The sequence below is a fragment of the Oncorhynchus keta genome, chromosome 26, assembly GCF_023373465.1.
Source record: "Oncorhynchus keta strain PuntledgeMale-10-30-2019 chromosome 26, Oket_V2, whole genome shotgun sequence".
NCBI classification, from domain to species: domain Eukaryota; kingdom Metazoa; phylum Chordata; class Actinopteri; order Salmoniformes; family Salmonidae; genus Oncorhynchus; species Oncorhynchus keta.
The window spans coordinates 25,066,333-25,088,498 of record NC_068446.1 but is presented as its reverse complement, the minus strand read 5'-3'; the positions used below and the strand labels follow the sequence as shown (position 1 = coordinate 25,088,498).

At 43.3% G+C, this 22,166-nt stretch overlaps 1 protein-coding gene across 1 annotated transcript in view; it reads right to left on the bottom strand.

Moving 5' to 3' along the window:
- Window positions 1-22,166, bottom strand: part of LOC118359141 (cytosolic carboxypeptidase 6-like) — a 447,711-nt gene that overhangs the window by 22,859 nt on the left and 402,686 nt on the right. The window contains exons 7-9 of the mRNA XM_052480434.1: window positions 16,168-16,257; window positions 13,052-13,166; window positions 4,400-4,511 (exon numbers count right to left, since the gene is read on the bottom strand). Coding sequence (XP_052336394.1) covers window positions 4,400-4,511; window positions 13,052-13,166; window positions 16,168-16,257 — 317 coding nt within the window. The remainder of the gene's footprint in view (window positions 1-4,399; window positions 4,512-13,051; window positions 13,167-16,167; window positions 16,258-22,166) is intronic.

Genomic DNA, 22,166 nt, shown 5'->3' with positions numbered 1-22,166 from the left:
CTCCATCTATCCACCTCCCAAACTCTCACACACCCTGGGTCTGTTTGGTGGATCTATGCCCCCATTGTGTCACCAAAGCATCTTTAGTACAAACAGCACGAAACTAGAGAGAGACACCCCAAATGGCTTCCTCTGCCGTGACATTTTCTTGTTCTTTTCCTGTGAGAGCCAGACCGTTCTGCTTCAAACTGGAATAGGCGGTTAAGGAATTGAAAAGGGGGAGTAATGATGGCGACAAATTGGCCGTAAATCTCTGAAATGGATAAGAAATGGGCCGATGACACCAGAGGACATCTCAACAGACAGACGAAAATAGCATTGTCCCCAAGCGCCCTGAACACAGCAGACAAAGACTCCCCACAGGAAAAAGGAAAAGAAAGTAGAGCCAGGAGGAGGAGGGGCGGGGGGGTTCAAGGTGCAATTTTCCATCTCGCAGGCATGACAGGACCAAATACATTTGTTTCAGACATACAATTAATTTTGTAATATTAAAAAGGTCAGAAATGAACCATAGCAATACTGGCCCTTTTGTCATCCTTAACAAATGATCCAAAATGGCGCTATCAGATTGGTGGGGATACATTCACTATGATGAATGTTCTGAGTAATCAGCCAATCAAAAATAATGATTATTCTCCTTTGATAAATGGGCTGGGAAAGCATTGCATTAGTTAGGAGTTGGGTCCAGTTGTTTCTTCACTCTTCACAGATATATTTTCTTGCATCACTGACTCCGTGAAATTTTTGCTTTTGACCAATGCACAGCTGTGGATGTGAAATTACAGGATTTTATACAACTATACATATGTCCTTACATTCAGATGGCTTCAGAGCTAATAAGGATTTAAGTTGACAGCTTTGCTAAGAAGCAATTCAAATCTGTATTTAATGAAAATAAATCTTTGTCAATCAAGCTTATGGCTTCTTAGAGATGATCAAAAAAGGAGGGATCTTTCTCTAATGAAACAGAGATACAATTATACATTTTCCAAAATAAAAAACAAGACTTCTACATAACTAAAAGGGATGAAATAAATGCTGTTGCAGTCTGACTGTCACTGAGCCCTTTCCTAAAGCTAGAGAAATGGCTTCGGTTTGACATTCTTCAAGAGTCAAATGGCCAGTGACAGCTTGGAATCCTCTGCGTCTGCAACCATCTGCCAGCTAGAGGGAAGCGGACAAATAAAGAGTAGCATGTTAGCCCGGGACTGATCTCCTCCTGTTGTCCTCAGACCGTGGCCTTGTAGCCTCATTAGTGGATATGCACAGTGTGAGACAGCAGTGGATGGAGGGCCAGGCCCCTGGCCATAGAACTGGCACTGGGACTGGCATGTGGGAGCCCCAAATCTGAGTGCTGTGTCTGATGTGATTAGCTGGAGAGAGGCAGCCCAGGATTGTCCTCTGACAGGGCCAGTCGGGCCACAGTCAGGGCAGGGGATGGGTTAGGTGAGAGTGGGGCTGATGTGATGTGGGCACACGGCCCTAGTTGGGATTGTACTGTATGGATGGATGTAGTGCTGAGTGTGCTGGGGGGTTAAGACACTGTGAGGTGGTGAAGGGGTGGAGAGCTTAATGAGAGTTCTCCTTCCAGCCACTGGATCTGCCAGTGGAATCATAATTACACATGTGGGTAGCAGGCAGGCAGAGGCTCTCTTTCGCAGCCCGTGGCTCTGCACTGAGCTACATGTGCATGTTCTCTATTGGAGTTAGAGTGCATTGAAGTGAGACACTACCGGTTAAAAGTTTTAGAACACCTACTCATTCAAGGGTTTTTCTTTATTTGGACTATTTTCTACAATGTAGAATAATAGTGAAGTCATCAAAACTATGAAATAACACATATGGACCCATGTAACTCTGGTTCTTGGGGCGGCAGGGTAGCCTAGCGGTTAGAGCTTTAGACTAGTAGCCGGAAGGTAGCAAGTTTAAATCCCCAAGCTGACAAGGTGCAGTTAACCCACTGTTCCTAGGCCATCATTGAAAATAAGAATGTGTTCTTAACTGACTTGCCTAGTTAAAGAAAGGTTAAATAAATGTAGTAACCCAAAAAGTCTTAAACAAATCAAAATATTTGTTATATTTGAGATTCTCAAATAGCCACCCTTTGCCTTGATGACAGCTTTGTGCACTCTTGGCATTCTCTCAACCAGCTTCACCTGGAATGCTTTTCCAACAGTCTTGAAAGTGCTCCCACATATGGTGAGCACTTATTGGCTGCTTTTCCTTCACTCTGTGGTCCGACTCATCCCAAACCATCTCAATTAGCTTGAGGCCAGGTCATCTGATGCAGGCCTCCAAAATTCTCCTTTTTGGTTAAATAGCCCTTATACAGCCTGGAGGTGTGTTGGGCCATTGTCCTTTTGAAAAATAAATTATAGTCCTACTAAGCTTAAACCAGATGGGATGGCCTATCACTGCAGAATGATGTTCTAGCCATGTTGGTTAAGTGTGGCTTGAATTCTGAAATAAATCACAGACAGTTTCACCAGCAAAGCACCCCCACACCTTAATTCCTCCTCCATGCTTTACGTTTGGAAATACACATGCGGAGGTCATCCGTTTACCCACACCGTGTCTCACAAAGACACAGTGGCTGGAACCAAAAATGTCCAATTTGGACTCCAGACCAAAGGACAGATTTCCACCTGTCTAATGTCCATTGCTCATGTTTCTTGGTCCAAGCAAGTCTCTTCTTCTTATTGGTGTCCTTTAGTAGTGGTTTCTTTGCAGCAATTCGACCATGAAGGCCTGACTCACGCAGTCTCCTCTGAACAGTTGATGTTGAGATGTGTCTGTTACTGGAACTTTGTGAAGCATTTATTTATTTCTGAGGCTGGTAACTCTAATGAACTTATCCTCTGCAGCAGAGGTAACTCTGGTTCTTCCTTTCCTGTGGCGGTCCTCATGAGAGCCAGTTTCATCATACCGCTTGGTGGTTTTTGCAACTGCTCTTTTTTCCTTACTGCATGATTCCATGTCTTATTTCATAGTTCTGATGTCTTCGCAATTATTCTACAATGTAGAAAATAGTAAAAATAAAGAGAAACCCTTGAATGAGTAGGTGTTCGAAAACTTTTGACCAGTAGTGTATGTGCGTGAGTATGAGAGTGAATGCAAATGGTGCTGTGTCAGAGAAAGTCAGAGAGAGAGAGAGAGAGAGAGAGAGAGAGAGAGAAAGAAAGAGAGCGAGAGAGAGAGGGTAACTACAGTATGTACTTGTGTGTTTTGATGTGAGTGTGTGTATGTAGTTTGCAGAAGTGTGAGGGACATGAGTGGATCACTCTGCCATGAAGGAGCCCATCGATCAGCGTGTCAGTGCTAGGGGAAAGGTTAAACTGAGGGGCGCGCCCCTTTGCTCAGCAGAACGCCCTGGTCTTATCAGGATTAGAAAGTGTAAGAAAGGGCAGACGATTCCCAGGACAGACTCTGACCTTCAGTAATCTAACAACCTGCGTTTCCACTTATAATTAACATGAAGGGGAAAAAAAACACAAGGGCCCGGTCCTCTAAGAAAGAAAGTGCAAGCTGAATATAGAGTTCACAACAGACACCGGCACCTCTGTACAATCTAATGTCCCAGAGACCTACAGTACACGTTACAGAGAGCTGCTGAGTACCAATCCCAAAGCACCTTTCTTCAGTTCCACAGGAGTGAACGAAGCACTAAACTGGAAATAGAGTTCAGAACAGAGTTCAAACCTCAACTCAGGTGTTTTATATACGGAGTGTATAAAACATTAAGAACCTTCCTAATATTGAGTTGAACCCCCTTTTTTGCCCTCGGAACAGACTCAATTCGTCAGGGCATGGACTCTACAGGGTGTCAAAAGCATTCTACAGGGAGGCTGGCCCATGTTGATTCCAATGTTTCCCACAGTCGTGTCAAGTTAGATGTCCTTTGGGTGGTGCACCGTTCTTTATACACATGGGAAACTGTTAAGAGTGAAAAACCCAGCATCGTTGTAGTTCTTGACACAAACCGGTATGCCTGGCACCTACTACCATACCTCATTCATAGATACTTAAATCTTTTGTCCCATTCACCCTCAATGGCACACACACACAATCCATGTCTCAATTGTCTTAAGGCTTAAAAGTCCTTCTTTAACCGCCTCCTCCCTTTCATCTACACTGATTGAAGTGGATTTAACAAGTGACATAAATAAGGGATCATAGCTTTAACCTGGATTCACCTGGTCAATGTATGTCATGGAAAGAGTGGGTGTTCTTAATGTTTTGTCCACCCAGTGTAGAGCTAGGATCTCTGTGGAATTTCAGCCCATTCTTGACTCTGAAAAGGTTGTATGTTGTGTGCTTCAAGGTGAAGAATGCACAGCCCATACTACTGTATAAAGTGTGTAATACAGATGTTAGAAGCAGGTTGGAGATTGGGACTCACTGCGTCTTGGCTGAGCTGGACAATGAGCTGTTTGACGGCGTGGAGGGTGGGGTGGACCCAGGGGGACGGCTCCTGCCAATGACGGTTCAGATCAAAACCCATAAGAGAGCACCTGGAAATGACCATACATACATGAGTTTAATATTTTCAGATACCTACAACACTAATTCATTCAATCAGCAATCAATTTTTTCTTTCAGATTTTCACTAAACAGTCAATTAGCTTTAACTACCTGATTGTTCTACAAGAATCAATCTGCACATACACTACATGGCCAGAAGTATATGGACACCCCTTCAAATTAGTGGACTTGGCTATTTCAGCCACACCCATGGCTGACAGGTATATAAAATCCAGCACATAGCCATGCAATCTCCATAGACAAACATAGGCAGTAGAATTGCCCGTACTGAAGTGCTCTGTGACTTTCAACATGGCACCGTCATAGGATGCCACCTTTCCAACAAGTCAGTTGGTATAATTTCTGCCCTGCTCGAGTTGGAAGCAACGTCAGCACAATAACTTTTTGTCGGGAGCTTCGTGAAATGGGTTTCCATGGCTGAGCAACAGCACACAAACCTAAGATCACCAGGTGCAATGCCAAGCGTCGGCTGGAGCGATGTAAAGCTTGCCGCCATTGGACTCTGGAACAGTGGGAACGCGTTCTCTGGAGTGATGAATCGCACTTCACCATCTGGCAATCCAGATGGACTAATTTGGGTTTGGCGGATGCCATGAGAACGCTACCTGTACCAATCCAACTGTAAAGTTTGGTGGAGGAGGAATAATGGTCTGGGGCTATTTTTCATGGTTCGTGCTGGGCCCCTTAGTTTCAGTGAAGGGAAATCGTAATGATACAGCATACAATTACATTGTAGACAATTCTGTGCTTCCAACTTTGTGGCAACAGTTTAGGAAGGCCCTTTCCTGTTTCAGCATGACAATGCCCCCATACACAAAGCGAGGTCCATACAGAAATGGTTTGTCAAGATCGGTGTGGAAGAACTTACATTAGGGCTTCAGAGTGGGGCAGTGGTCTAAGGCACTGCATCTCAGTTCAACAGGCGTCACTACAGTCCCTGGTTCGATTCCAGGCTGTATCACATCTTGCCGTGATTGGGAGTCCCATAGGGCCAATTGGCCCAGCGTCATCCGGGTTTGGTTGGGGTAGGCTGTCATAGTAAATAATAATTTGTTCTTAACTGACTTGTCGAGTTAAATAAAGGTTAAAAAAATAAACAAATGTCTGGCCTGCAGGGCCCTGACCTCAACTCCTGTTGAACGAGGATGAGGTCGGTTTGAAAAGTTTGTTATTGGAAAGTTATTGGTAGCTAGCTAGCTTCTTAGTTTGGATCCCGCGACGCAGTTGGCATCAGTTGCTGGGACTGCTTGTCTCTTTCCAGTTATCCTGTCGACCAAGGATGGGTCTGAGGAGCTATTTGGCTTTGCTGCTAGCTAGCTGCATATCAAGCTAGCGGGGTTGAACACAGCCCGCGATGCGGTTAGCCACTGTGCCTGGGACCGCGGATTTTCCCGGGTTTGTGGCTGTCTAGATCCCTGCTGTTTGTTGTTTTCAATTTTCCCCGTGACCTGCCCTGTCTGGAACTGTGAGGAGTAACAGCATAACTTAAGTTGCTAGCTACTGTGACAAAGACCAAAGCCCGCGAGAGTACGGTTGAGGACAGTGGTGTCTCTCTGTCACACGCGAAGGATATTTTAAACTAGATCTACAAGCAGTTGTTACAACAACAAGAAAATAGCTTCAAGTGTTTTGTCCAAATACTGGTGGATTCTACTAATAAAAGAATGTATGACCTAACCAGAGAGGTCCCGGACCTGAAGAACAGTTTGCAGTTCTCCCGGGGTCAGCTCAATGAGTTGAAACAGGAGAACGGCAAGATGCCAGCAATCTGTAAGTCATTGAGATAGGACATCAGTTGTGTGTGTGAATCCATGCTAACAATGATAGATAAATCAGTCTCGAGGGACAATCAAAGCGGAACAACATGGTTGTGGACGGAATTGCAGAATCTGCACATGAGACCTGGATGGAATCTGAGAACAAAGTGAGGGAAATGATCTCTGAGAAATTGAAGATGGACCACAGGACGATTGAGGTGGAGCGTGCCCACAGGACTGGTAAAACCACCACCGGCCCAGGTGATAGGCCTAAGCCCGATAGTGGTCAAGTTCCTGAGGTTCAAGGACGAGGTAGCTGTTCTGGAAAGAGCCAAGAACTTGAGAGGAACGTATATCTTCCTTAATGAGGACTATCCTGAAGCTGTGCGCCAGAAGAGGAAAGTAACTGATCCCAGACATGAAAGCTGCCAGAGTGCATGGGGACATTGCTTACATCTGTTCTTTAAAAAAAAATGTTTTATTTAACCCTTATTTAACCAGGTAAGTAAGTTGAGAACAAGTTCTTATTTACAATTGCGACCTGGCCAAGATAAAGCAAAGCAGTTCGACACATACAACAACCACAGAGTTACACATGGAATAAAACAAATATACAGTCAATAATACAGTAGAAAAATAAGTCTATATACAATGTGAGCAAATGAGGTGAAATAAGGGAGATAAAGGCAAAAAAAGGCCATGGTGGAGAAGTAAATACTGTATAGCAAGTAAAACACTGGAATTGTAGATTTGCAGTGGAAGAATGTGCAAAGTAGAAATAAAAATAATGGGGTGCAAAGGTGCAAAATAAATAAATAAATACAGTAGGGGCAGAGGTAGTTGTTTGGGCTAAATTATAAATGGACTATGTATAGGTGCAGTAATCTGTGAGCTGCTCTGACAGCTGGTGCTTAAAGCTAGTGAAGGAGTTTAGTGTTTCTAGTTTCAGAGATTTTTGCAGTTCGTTCCAGTCAATGGCAGCAGAGAACTGGAAGGAGAGGTGGCCAAAGGAAGAATTGGCTTTGGGGGTGACAGGCTCATTGTCCACCCTCCCTCCCAGAAGCCGGGAAGGGATGACCTATGTGTTCGTAGCTTCAACCCCGCATCACACACACACACACACACACACACACACACACACACACACACACACACACACACACACACACACACACACACACACACACACACACACACACACACACACACACACACACACACACACACACACACACACACACACCAACTGATTAATGGACTGCTTGTCACACCCTGGCCTTAGTATTCTTTGTTTTCTTTGTTATTTTGGTTAGGTCAGGGTGTGACATGGGTGATGTATGTGATTTTGTCTAGTGGTTTTGTATGTTTATGGGGGTGTTTCCTATCTAGGTGTTTTTATAAGTCTATGGTTGCCTAGATTGGTTCTCAATTATCATTGTCTCTGACTGGGAACCATATTTAGGCAGCCATATTCTTTGGGTATTTTGTGGGCGATTGTTCCTGTTCCAGTGTGCAAGTGTTTAGTGTTCACGTTACGGGACTGTGTCGTCTTCGTTCATTTATGTCGGTTTGTTGTTTTTGTTCATTGTTTAAGTATTATGGATGATATTCAAATACTTATTTTCCACCAAAATTTTCAAATAAATTCATTAAAAATCCTATAATGTGTTTTTCTGGATTTTTTAAATCTCATTTTGTCTGTCATAGTTGAAGTGTACCTATGATGAAAATTACAGGCCTCTCTCATCTTTTTAAGTGGGAGAACGTGCACAATTGGTGGCTGACTAAATACTTTCTTAGCCTGAGAAATAAGATTCATGAAATCAATAACTTGCTAACATCAGATAACATTCATATATTAGCCATTTCTGAGACTCACTAAGATAATTTATTTAATGATACATCAGTAGCAATACAAGGATATAACATCTATAGAGGAGACAGAAATGCTTATGGGAGAGGTGTTGCTGTATATATTCAGAGCCACATCCCTGTAATGCTTAGAGAAGATCTTATGTCAAGTGTTATTGAAGTGTTGTGGTTGCAGGTTCACTTGGCACATCTAAAGCCTTTTCTTTTGGGGTGTTGCTATAGACCATCACGTGCTAATAGTCAGTATCTAAATAATGTATGAAATGCTTGATAGTGTATGTGATGTAAACAGAGAGGTCTACTTTCTTTGGGAACCTGAATATTGACGGGTTTTCATCAAACTGTCCGCTCAAGAGGAAGCTTCTTGCTGTAACCAGTGCCTGTAATCTGGTTCAGGTTATTAATCAACCTACCAAGGTGTTTAAAAACACTACAGGAACAAGATCATCCACATGTATCGATCACATTTTTACTAATACTGTAGAACTTTGTTCTAAAGCTGTATCCGCACCCATTGGATGCAGTGATCACAGTATAGTGGCTGTATCCAGGAAAGCCAAAGTTCCAACAGCTGGAACTAAAATAGTGTATAAGAGATCACACAAAAGATTTACTGTGACTCACTCTTATGTGGATGATGCTAAAAATATTTGTTGGTCTGATGTGATTAATGAGGAGCATACAGATGCTGCACTTGATGAATTTATGAAATTGCTTCTTCCAATTATTGATAAATATGCACCTGTTAAGAAACTGACTGTTAGAACTGTTAAGGCTCCATGGATTGATGAGGAATTGAAAAACTGTATGGTTGAAAGAGATGGGGCAAAAGGAGTGTCTAATAAATTGGCTGGCTGCACATCTGACTGGCTTACTTAATGCAAATTGAGAAATTATGTGACTAAACTCAACAAAAAGAAGAACACATTTTATTATGAAGCCAAGATCAATGAAATTACTTTTTGATGACTTTAAATTTAATTATGTGCAGAAAGACAAATTCATCTCCATCTTTCATCGAATCAGATGGCCGATTCATCACAAAACCATTTGATATGGCCAATTATTTGAATGATTATTTAATTGGCAAAGTGGGATAACTTAGGCAGGAAATGCCAACAACGATCAGTGAGCCATTGTATTCATGCATAAAAAAAACAAATGATGAAAGAGAAGCATTGCAAGTTTGAATTTTATAAAGTTAGTGTGGGAGAGGTGGAAAAATGTTTGTTATCGATAAATAATGATAAACATCCTGGCATTGACAACTTAGATGGAAAGCTACTGAGGATAGTAGCTGACTCTATAGCCACCCCTATCTGTCATGTTTTTAATCTGAGCCTAGAGGAAAGTCTTTGTCCTCAGGCCTGGAGGGAAGCCAAAGTAATTCCGCTACCCGAGAGTGGTAAAGCGGCCTTTACTGGTTCTAACAGAGACCTATAAGCTTGCTGCCAGCTCTTACCAAACAAATTGTGTTTGACCAAATACAATGCGATTTCCCTGTAAACAAATTAACAACAGACTTTAAGCATGCTTAAAGAGAAGGGCAATCAACATGTACTGCACTGACACAAATGACTGATGATTGGTTGAAATAAATTGATAATAAGAAGATTGTGGGAGATGTACTGTTAGATTTCAGTGCAGCCTTTGCTATCATTGACCATAACCTGTTGTTGAAAAAACTTATGTGCTATGGCTTTTAAACCTCTGCCATATCATGGATTCAGATCTATCTATCTAATAGAACTCAACGTGTTTTCGTTAATGGAAGCTTCTCTCATGTCAAACATATAAAGTGTGGTGTACCTCAGGTAAGCTCTTTAGGCCCTCTACTCTTTCTATTTTTACCAATGACCTGCCACTGGCATTAAACAAAGCATGTGTGTCCATGTATGCTGATGATTCAACCATATACGCATCAGCAACCACAGCTAATGAAATCACTGAAACCCTTAACAAAGAGTTGCAGTCTGTTTTGGAATAGGTGGATTCATTCTTGGAGGGTCCGGGTTCATGTTTTTTGGCCTGGTGGTAGATTTGTCAACGTGCCCTTGAGCAGGGCATTGACCCTGGATGCTTCTGTGTGTCGCTCTGAATGGGAATCTGTTGGATGACTGGCATGATGTAGTTGGTGAGCAGCTTCACTGCAAGTATATTGTATGTTTCAGATATTCAATAAATAAATAAATACAAATTTATAAAATACTATGCATGCCAGTCTCTCTTGGCTAAGAGTTGAGGAGCGACTGACTGCAACACTCTTCTTTTTTTATAAGAAACATTAATGTATTGAAAATCCAAGATTGTTTGCATAGTCAACTTACACACAGCTCTGACACACACACTTATCCCACCAGACATGCCACCAGGGGTCTTTTCACAGTCCCCAGAACAAATTCAAGAAAGCGTACAGTAGTATATAGAGTCCTCATTGCATGGAACTTCCTTCCATCTCATATTGCTCAAATAAACAGCAAACCTGGTTTTAAAAAACAGATAAAGCAACACCTCACCGACACAACACCTCTCCCCTATTTGATCTAGATAGTTTGTGTGTATGCATTGATATGTAGGCTACGTGTGCCTTTAAATCAAATGTATGTTGTTCTGTCCTTGAGCTGTTCTTGTCTAATGATGTTCTGTAGTATGTCATTCTGTATTGTGTTTTATGTATTGTGTGGACCCGAGGAAGAGTAGCTGCTGCTTTTGCAACAGCTAATGGGGATCCTAATAAAATACCAATACCAAAAAAAACACCTTTGGGATGAATTTGAACGCCGACTGAGAGCCAGGCCTAATCGCCCAACATCAGTGCCTGACCTCACTGATGCTCTTGTGGCTGAATGGAAGCAAGTACCCACAGCAATGTTCCAATATCTAGTGGAAATCCTTCCCGGGAGAGTGGAGGATGTTATAGCAGCAAAGGGGAAACCAACTCCATTTGATTTTTTTGCCCATGATTTTGGAAGAGGTGTTCGACAGCAGTTGTCCACATATTTTTGGCCATGTAGTGGAGCTAATTATTGGACACCAGTCAAAGAGCAGCTCATGCCAGGACCTCTAGTCAGAGTGGCTGTGGAAGAAAGGACTCTGGGCTATTCAGCTGCTGCTGCTCAGTATCCATGACTTTCACGGGGGCCTGTGTCTGTGTGTCAATGTCACTGTGCATGACTGAGATAGTAATCTGTGGTCAGCAGTGATTGATTCTGTTCCCAGCACGCATCTGTTCGATCCCGGTCCAGATGCTGTGCTGAGCCCACAGAAAGGCCAATTAGGCCTCACTGGTAGGGGTAGAAAGAGACGCTCTAATTGACATCATATTAACATGGAGCCAATAATAATAATAATTATACATGGGACTTATACATTGCTTTCAAGAACCCAAAGTCGCTTAACAATTGTAGAAATGAAAACAAAAGCAAAAAAAGTCCAAACAAAACGTCAAACTAAACAAAAACATGAATAAAGAGAGGGGTGGGCTCAAAGAAGAGAAAGAGTGTGATGTATCAGTGTATGGGGAGGGGAGGGGAGGGTTAGGTATCTGGACACGAACCCAGTTCAGTATGGTGAAGAGAGGAGTGTCTTAGTAGTGTATTTCTTTGCTAGTATGTGTGTGTGTGGGGGGAGGGATCTTGTAATCATTGCATTGGGAGACAGGAAGCCAGTGGAGTTCACGGATGACAGGGGTGATGTGGTGCCTGGACGTAGTGTGGGTGAGGAGTCATCTTCTATTTCTCCCTTTGCCTCCAAAGCGCCATCCCTGGAATATGAACTGCTGGCGTTCCTATTCTGCTGTCTCTTTTCTCCTCCGTTGACAGTTCAACTCAATGTAATTGCTGCAGTAGTCCAGGCTGTTGCAGGTACTCTAAATCAAATCACCTCTTATTCCCCACTGCTAGTTCTCAATCCAATCATGCGCGCAAAGACACACATACACACACACCATTCAGCCAGGCCGACTGCATCATTTTCCAGAGTTGATGAAAACAGCCTTTAAAACGGAACGATTAGAAACAAGATGTGTCTAACCTCATCATTGCCAGAGAGCAAATTTGATCTACAATTGACAGACTCAGCGCAGTGGGGGGGAGCGGCCAGTAGATGGCGGCCACAAACACATGTTCAGTGGAAGCACTATCATCTCAGTGCATTTGTATTCCTCATGTCCACCCCATTAAGTAAAAGACAATTATGGAGAGGGAGGTGGAAATGATGCCCATGGAGGCTGTGTCTCAACGCTAAACAAAGGATGGAGTGTATGGCCTCAGGAAACACACACAGCTCAGCATAGGAGACACAGTATTGCAAGGGCATACAGTTTGCAGAGGCAAGATATATCTTACGCAAGAATAGAGACAGAAAGATGTGCGTGTGTGTGTGTGTGTGTGTGTGTCTTTGCGCGCATTATTGGATTGAGAACTAGCAGTGGGGAATAAGAGGTGATTTGATTTAGAGTACCTGCAACAGCCTGGACTACTGCAGCAATTACATTGAGTTGAACTGTCAACGGAGGAGAAAAGAGACAGCAGAATAGGAACGCCAGCAGTTCATATTCCAGGGATGGCGCTTTGGAGGCAGAGGGAGAAATAGAAGATGAGAGGGCCGGCAGCCCAGCCTGCTATTCCCACACATGCATCTAGCGGCTAATAAATCATCTGGTAGGGGACCTCCACAGTGGGCGTTACCAAACACATCATCACAGCATCTCTCTTTAGCACTAGCAATGTGCTGCAGTCTAGTCAGAAATCTCTCGCGGAATCCATCAAAAGTACAACTTTTCAGTAGACCTCAAACAACAGGATGGAAATTATTACAACTGAACTGCTCTTTTTGTCTACGAAGAAAGGGGAATTTCATATATTGATGGTTGAGCTTACCTGTAGTTGCCTAAGTAGACCCCGTCAGGGTTGAGCATGGGTACAATCTTAAAGATCACATGGTCACGCAGGATTACGGCTACAGGGTGATGGCTGACCAGGAAGTCAATCACTCCTAAAGCAACACAAAGGACACTGTCAGGGTTATTAAGCCCTCCGGATTCACTCTACTGTATGGCTGGAGAGAATCACTCTCAAAGCTATTCTATTTCATTCACACAAATATGCACACACATCCTCACACACACTCCCAGTAAAATTGACTTGAAAAGAAAACCCAAGGCCCCAGTTAATTGAGTTTTGAGAAACAAAAAGAGAAGGACAAAAGGGAGCATTATAAAAATCAGAGGGGAAACCTGAGACATCCCTCCAAAATCGATACAAATTGAATAGAGCTGACAGTGGGATAAAAACAGACAGGGCAGAGGACCTGATTAGCCCACAGGGCCTCAAACACTGAGTGAGGGAGATAACGCTATCTGCTACAGATGAGACACAGAGACAGTCAACGAGAGAGAGAGGGAGATTGAAAAAGAGAGCGAGACAGAGAGAGATAGCATTGAGACATGTAAACAGTGCCGGCCACTGAAAAGCCCTCCACAGCCCTGGACTGAAGCAGGATAATTGACAGGTAAATAAGAAGCAGAGAGGGCCGGCAGCCAGCACTGTGTACCCCTCCCTCCCTCCCTCCCTCCCTGCCTCCCTCCCTCCCTCCTACTCCAGCCGCCCGCCCCACTCTGTCCTGCTCGTTACCACTAATGGAGGCATAACAAGCTCTCTAATTGAGTCAATGTGGCAGGCAGGAGGAGAGAAAGAGCGTGGGATACAGGTACAGGCCACAGAGTGTGCCGTCTAATTGCTCGGACTTCCTGAAATGATTTCATGCACATCTGCGTGTCGGAGTAGGGGTTGGTCCTAAGTGGAGCTCAAAGTCACATTGAGCTAAGTGCACTGTCTGCTCTCAGAGCTACGTGGTGACCAAACGCTACGACACCAACTGGGTGTTTTTCCACTGTTTCTTACACTCGATTTTCAACAATGGGAAAGTAAAGAAGACCCAAGACAAGACATCTTATTAACTGTAACTCACTCTGGCTGCACTTCAGAACCCCTGCAGGAGTTCAGTTACTTGTCAATGAAACAAGTATTTCTCACCTGAAGAGCCTATCTTAATGAAAGCCTGAAAAATGGCAGACACGTTAAGGGAGGTATGAGTGGAAGCCAAGGATTTGTTTTAATCATCTGCTTCTTTTTCCACTTATTTCCCTGTAATTCTATGAGAACTTGATAAACTGCTTGTAAGATGCTCCACCTGGGCTGTATGTGTCTTTGTGTTTGTGTGTGTGTGTGTGTGTGTGTGTGTGTGTGTGCACATGATTATTAGGGAGGTGTATAGAGCAGAGAGAAACCTACCTTGACAGATCCATGGAGACAGAGACCTACCTTGCCATACGGGTGGAGACAGAGACCTCCCATTACAGATGGGTGGAGACAGAGACCTACCTTGCCAGATGGGTGGAGACAGAGACCTACCTTGACAGATCCATGGAGACAGAGACCTACATTGCCATACAGGTGGAGACAGAGACCTACCATTACAGATGGGTGGAGACAGAGACCTACCTTGCCAGATGGGTGGAGACAGAGACCTACCATTACAGATGGCCAGATGGGGAGACAGAGACCTACCAGATCCATGGAGACAGATGCCATACAGGTGGAGACAGAGACCTACATTACAGATGGGTGGAGACAGAGACCTTGCCAGATGGGTGGAGACAGAGACCAGACCTACCTTTACAGATGGGTGGAGACAGAGACCTACCTTGCCAGATGGGTGGAGACAGAGACCTACCATTACAGATGGGTGGAGACAGAGACCTACCTTGCCAGATGGGTGGAGACAGAGACCTACCTTGACAGATCCATGGAGACAGAGACCTACATTGCCATACAGGTGGAGACAGAGACCTACCTTGCCAGATGGGTGGAGACAGAGACCTACCTTGCCAGATGGGTGGAGACAGAGACCTACCTTGACAGATGCATGGAGACAGAAACCAACCTTGACAGATGGGTGGAGACAGAGACCAACCTTTACAGATGGGTGGAGACAGAGACCTACATTGACAGATGGGTGGAGACAGAGACCTACCTTGACAGATGGGTGGAGACAGAGACCGACCCTGACAGATGGGTGGAGGAAGAGAATACCTTGAAAGATGGGTGGAGACAGAGATCTATCTTGACAGATGGGTGGAGACAGAGACCTATCTTGACAGATGGGTGGATATAGAAACATACCTTGACAGATGGGTGGAGACAGAGACCTACCTTGACAGATGGGTGGAGACAGAGACCTACATTGACAGATGGGTGGAGACAGAGACCTACCTTGACAGATGGGTGGAGATAGAGAATACCTTGAAAGATGGGTGGAGACAGAGACCTATCTTGACAGATGGGTGGAGACAGAGACCTATCTTGACAGATGGGTGGATATAGAGACATACCTTGCCAGATGGGTGGAGACAGAGACCTATCTTGACAGATGGGCGGAGATAGAAAATACCTTGAAAGATGGGTGGACAGACACCTATCTTGACAGATGGGTGGAGACAGAGACCTTTCTTGACAGATGGGTGGAGACAGAGACCTACCTAGACAGATGCATGGAGACAGAGACCTTTCTTGACAGATGGGTGGAGACAGAGACCTACTGTATCTTGACAGATGGGTGGAGACAGAGACCTACCTTGCCAGATGGGTGGAGACAGAGACCTACCTTGACAGATGCATGGAGACAGAGACCTACCTTGCCAGACGGGTGGAGACAGAGACCTAAATTGACAGATGGGTGGAGACAGAGACCAACCTTGCCAGATGGGTGGAGACAGAGACCTACCTTGACAGATGCGTGGAGACAGAGACCAACCTTTACAGATGGGTGGAGACCGAGACCTACCTTTACAGATGGGGTGGAGACAGAGACCGACCTTGACAGATGGGTGGAGACAGAGACCTGCCTTGCCAGACGGGTGAAGACAGAGACCTACCTTGACAGATGAGTGGAGACAGAGACCTATCTTGACAGATGGGTGGAGACAGAGACCTACCTTGACAGATGAAGGATGCAGGCGACTCCCCAGGGTGTACACGGGCTGTGAGAACAACAAGCTTCTTCTGCTTCTCTGGATTCTGTTGAGCTGGAGAAGAAACACACACACACACACACACACACACACACACACACACACACACACACACACACACACACACACACACACACACACACACACACACACACACACACACACACACACACACACACACACACACACACACACACACACACACACACACACACACACACACACACACACGTTAGATGAGAATATGGTCAGGGACACTGGGGCCCTGCTGTCAGGATTAATTGGTCACTAAACACTCTTCACAGGTATGCGGTGTAAATTAGCATTCAGGTCAATTCAGTGACAACATTCACTGACTACTGCACGCTGGTGTAATACGGAACATACAGTATCTGCAGACTGGGATGGAAATCAATTCTATTTAACATTGTTAAAAAGGGACATTGTGACCCAATGGAAATGATGTGACATGTGTGCTAGTGAGACTCCTCTAACCCATTTGTCCAAGGACAGGCTCTTTTTAATGCTGCAAATTAAATTCCATGTTCAGTTTTCCCCACCAAAGATGCTACAATGACCTCCAGATCCATTTGGAGATATTCTGCTGGAGGTATGTTTTCACAATCTACATGATGTCCATGATAGACTGCCCAGCTTAATGCACCATAAATCAAATCTGCCTGCTATTTTCTCTCTGTGAAAGTACCAGGCTACAGGGGAAATGAGGAAGAATTGCAGTCAGGCTAATAAAATTGGCTGGATGAATACCGGTGCTGCTGGACAAAAAGCTGTTAACATGCTGATCTGCCTCCACCTGCTGCGAGTCACGCTCATACCTATTCCTGCCTCCTCTGTTCTGGGTGGCGGACGACGGCACGGGGCTCTGACGCCGCAGCAGCCTTTGTTCATGTAGCACAATGTTCCCCTCGTTATCAACTACATGATGGGATTTCCAAACACCAGGCTCTGCCTCTCATTTCCAAAGAGAGCAGGCAGGTTTCATTACCATCAACATGGTTACCTGCTGAATGGAGTTGCTGGTATTCACCAGACAAAGCAGCCCACAGAAACACAACCGCACAGAAATAGTCCGCCTATATCCCTGAATCCCTGAATCTGTTCTGCATCCACAATGGCCCCCTCTACCCCTCTACACACCATACATTACCACATACAGGCCAAACCTTCCTTTGCTTTGTCTCTTATTCAAAATGGATGACTACATTCCATAGAGCAGGGATCATATTCAACTATATGAAAAATGGATATATCTCTGGGCATGTGGCCCAGTGGTCACAAAGAGGAAGGTGTGCGTTTGCGCCTTCAGAGAGTCCAGTGGATGAATAAGTGATAGAGAGACGCCAAGCACAATGGAGGAGAGGATGGATTGACACCTTGGCTGTTATTGAGGAGGGGGTATCACTGGTGCAACCCACAAATACTTCCCCCTCATTCTCAGCCCGCGTATGAATGAATCATTAAATAAGCGCATGGATTATTCAGCACGCTCTTTGAATAATGTATACATTTATCACGGTCCGTAAAAACAAGCATGAATAGAACTAATAAACTCAGCACTAAAAGAAACATCCCTTTTTCAGGTCCCTGTCTTTCAAAGATAATTAGTCAAAATCCAAATAACTTCACAGATCTTCATTGTAAATGGTTTAAACACGGTTTCCCATGCTTGTACAATGAACCATAAACAACTAATGAACATGCACCTGTGGAACGGTCGTTAAGACACTAACATCTTACAGACGGTAGGCAATTAAGGTCACAGTTATGAAAACTTAGGACACTAAAGAAGCCTTTCTACTGACTCTGAAAAACACTAAAAGAAAGATGCCTAGGGTCCCTGCTCATCTGTGTGAACGTGCCTTAGGCATGCTGCAAGGAGGCATGAGGACTGCAGATGTGGCCAGGGTAATAAATTGCCATGTCCGTACTGTGAGACGCCTAAGACAGCACTACAGGGAGACAGGACGGACAGCTGATCGTCCTCGCAGTGGCAGACCGCGTGTAACAACAACTGCACAGGATCGGTACATCCGAACATCACACCTGCGGGACAGGTACAGAATGGCAACAACAACTGCCCGAGTTACACCAGGAATGCACAATCCCTCCATCAGTGCTCAGACTGTCCGCAATAGGCTGAGAGAGGCTGGACTGAGGGCTTGTAGGCCTGTTGTAAGGCATGTCCTCACTAGACATCACCTGCAACAATGTCACTTATGGGCACAAACCCACCTTCGCTGGACCAGACAGGACTGGCAAAAAGTGCTCTTCACTGACGAGTTGCAGTTTTGTCTCACCAGGGGTGATGGTTGGATTTGCGTTTATTGTTGAAGGAATGAGCGTTACACCGAGGCATGTACTCTGGAGGGGATCGATTTGGAGGTGGAGGGTCCGTCAAGGTCTGGGGTGATGTGTCACAGCATCATCGGACTGAGCTTATTGTCGTTGCAGGCAATCTCAGGGAAGACATCCTCCTCCCTCATGTGGTACCCTTCCCGCAGGCTCATCCTGACATGACCCTCCAACATGACAATGCCACCAGCCATATTACTCGTTCTGTGTGTGATTTCCTGCAAGGCAGGAATGTCAGTGTTCTGCCATGGACAGCGAAGAGCCCGGACCTCAATCCCATTGAGCACATCTGGGATCTGTTGGATCGGAGGGTGAGGGCTAGGGCCATTCCCCACAGAAATGCCCAGGAACTTGCAGGTGCCTTGGTGGAAGAGTGGGGTAACATCTCACAAAAAGAACTGCATTACAGTACTTAATGCAGCTGCTGGCCACACCAGATACTGACTGTTACTTTTGATTTTGATCCCCCTTTGTTCAGGGACACATTATTCCATTTCTGTTAGTCACATGTCTGTGGAAATTGTTCAGTTTATGTCTCAGTTGTTGAATCTTGTTTTGTTCATCCAAATATTTACACATGTTAAGTTTGCTGAATATAAACTTGGTTGACAGTGAGAGGACGTTTCTTTTTTAGCTGAATTTACTTTATGGCTCTTAATTTGGTGGAGGGTGGGGGGTAAAAGGGGACTCTGGCTAATGTTGTAAGGGTTGAGAGATGGTGGATGCGAATTCCATATTTTATCCCAACTCCCACTGAGACACCCTCGGAGAGTGGGGTCATAGCCAGGGTCTGCCATTATCAACGGTCTACCCTGGATTAATTAGGGTTAAGTGCCTTGCTCAAGGGCACATCGACAGATTTTCCACCTTTTCGGTTCGACCTTTGTGTCACTCCCACATTAAAAAATACTACAGTTTACTTTCGAATACTACAGTACTTACTGTAGAATTATATAGTAAACTGTAGTATACTGTATAATACTATACTTCACACTGTAGTAAAGTTTGATAATGTACTATAGAATGCTTACTACAGTATTTAAATTATAGCTAACTGTAAATACTACAGTATACTTTAGTCTGGTTTTAGTCCGCAAAACACTACAGTGAATACTATAGTATTTAAACCATAGTATAGTATACTACCGTCTTTTTTATGTGAGCTGGCCCAATGCTGGAGGGTTGTGAGATAGGCAGAAACTTCAGCTTGAGAGCAGGTATCACTGCCTGTGATAACAGACAGTTACTCTGCAGTTGATACCACAACCAATCACTGTGGTTTGGAAAGATGGTTGTCTTGAGATGATTCTAACCAATGCTAAGAGAAAACAAGGCCTGCCCACATGAAAAAAGAATACAGTTTACTATAGAATACTACAGTACTTAATATAGAATTATGTATTAAACTGTAGTATATTGTATAATACTATTCTACACACTGTAGAATACTTTGATCATGTGTAGTACTTACTATAATATGTTGTATTATACTGTAGAACACCATAGTAAATACTACAGTGTACTAGACCATAAAAAAACCATTAAATACTACAGTAATGTTCGCAAAAACACTACAGTCTGCAAAAGCACTACAGTAAATACTACAGTAATGTCCGTAAAAACACTACAGTAAATACTACTACAGTAATGTCTGTAAAAACACTCCAAAAACATTACAGTCCACAAACAAACTACAGAAATTACTATAGTATATAATACCATATTACATTTGCATATACCTTGCCCTTTCCTCACCCCTGTATTCCAATTTGTGCCACCCATAAGTGAAAAACCTACATGCTAAGTATTGCCCATATACTGTGTTCCCTACAGGTTATAGAAATGAGCAGAATCTCTAATCTCTAAGGTCTCTTCAGACCTCAGTCCAACCTACCTACCTACTTTTCTACCGACCTACAGTAAATATAACAGTATACTACAGTCTGCAAAAACACTAGAGTGAATACAACAGTATACTACAGTCTGCAAAATCACTACAGTAAATATAACAGTATACTACAGTCTGCAAAATCACTACAGGTTATGGAAGATTTGTTCTGAGTATTATGTCCAGTAGGTTTACAGTCTCAACTACAGTCTGCAAAAACACTAGAGTGAATACAACAGTATACTACAGTTTACAAAAACACTACAGTAAATATAACATTTATACTACAGTCTGCAAAATCACCAGTCAATATAACAGTATACTACAATTTACAAAAACACTACAGTAAATATAACAGTATACTACAGTCTGCAAAAACACAAAGTGAATACAACAGTATACTACAGTTTACAAAAACACTACAGTAAAAAACAGTATACTACAGTCTGCAAAATCACTACAGTAAATATAACAGTATACTACAGTCTGCAAAATCAAAAAAACTAGAGTGAATACAACAGTATATTACAGTCTGCAAAATCACTACAGTAAATATAACAGTATACTACAGTCTGCAAAATCACTACAGTAAATATAACAGTATACTACAGTCTGCAAAATCACTACAGTAAATATAACAGTATACTACAGTCTGCAAAAACACTAGAGTGAATACAACAGTATACTACAGTTTAAAAAAACACTACAGTAAATATAACAGTATACTACAGTCTGCAAAATCACTACAGTAATTATAACAGTATACTACAGTCTGCAAAAACACTAGAGTGAATACAACAGTATACTACAGTTTACAAAAACACTACAGTAAATATAACAGTATACTACAGTCTGCAAAATCACTACAGTAAATATAACAGTATACTACAGTCTGCAAAAACACTAAAGTAATCACTATAGTGAATACAGTTTTTCTTACAGTATTTATACTACAGTCTGCAAAATCACTATATTCAGTTATACAGTCTGCAAAATCACTACAGTAAACTACAACAAACACTAGTCTGCAAAAACACTAGAGTGGTTGTCAGTGAATACTACAGAAAAGTCAACAAAAATGCTACAGAGAATACTATAGAACCAATGGATAGTATAGTATTTTTTAATCTGGTTGTTTGGAGAACCTGACATGAGCCTATAACTGTGTTGTTTGCTGCAGTTGGTCCTCAGTGATTTCTAAAGATACTAAAGTGTAAGATTCCATCTTACCATCTCAGAGTTTCTAAAGAATACTATTTGTCAGAGCCGAATACTATTGTGCCCAATGGAAGCAAACTGTACCAATGCACTTCAGCCAAGCTTGAATACTGCCAAATGATTTTCACAGAACACAGCCATCGGAGGTCGACATTTCTCCACACGTTTAGTGTTGCTAATGGCTGGAAGTGATTGTGTGTCTTATTGCTATGTACACAAACTTAATATCCTATTGATCCCCCTGAGCTTCTGCTGAGCTGAGAAAATGCTAATTGGCAATTGGCTGCACACCCTTTCCCGTCTTTAATTCCAATTATGATTCTGAGGGCCTTGGAAAACATGGATTTCTGGTGTGTGTGTGTGTGTGTGTGTGGGGGGGGGGGGGGGGTGTAAACATAAAGCATTATTTTGTTTTTAAAAGAGAAGAAAAAAAAGATAGTTCCCTCCTTTTCTCTCTTTGCCCTTCACAGAGACAAATGGCTTT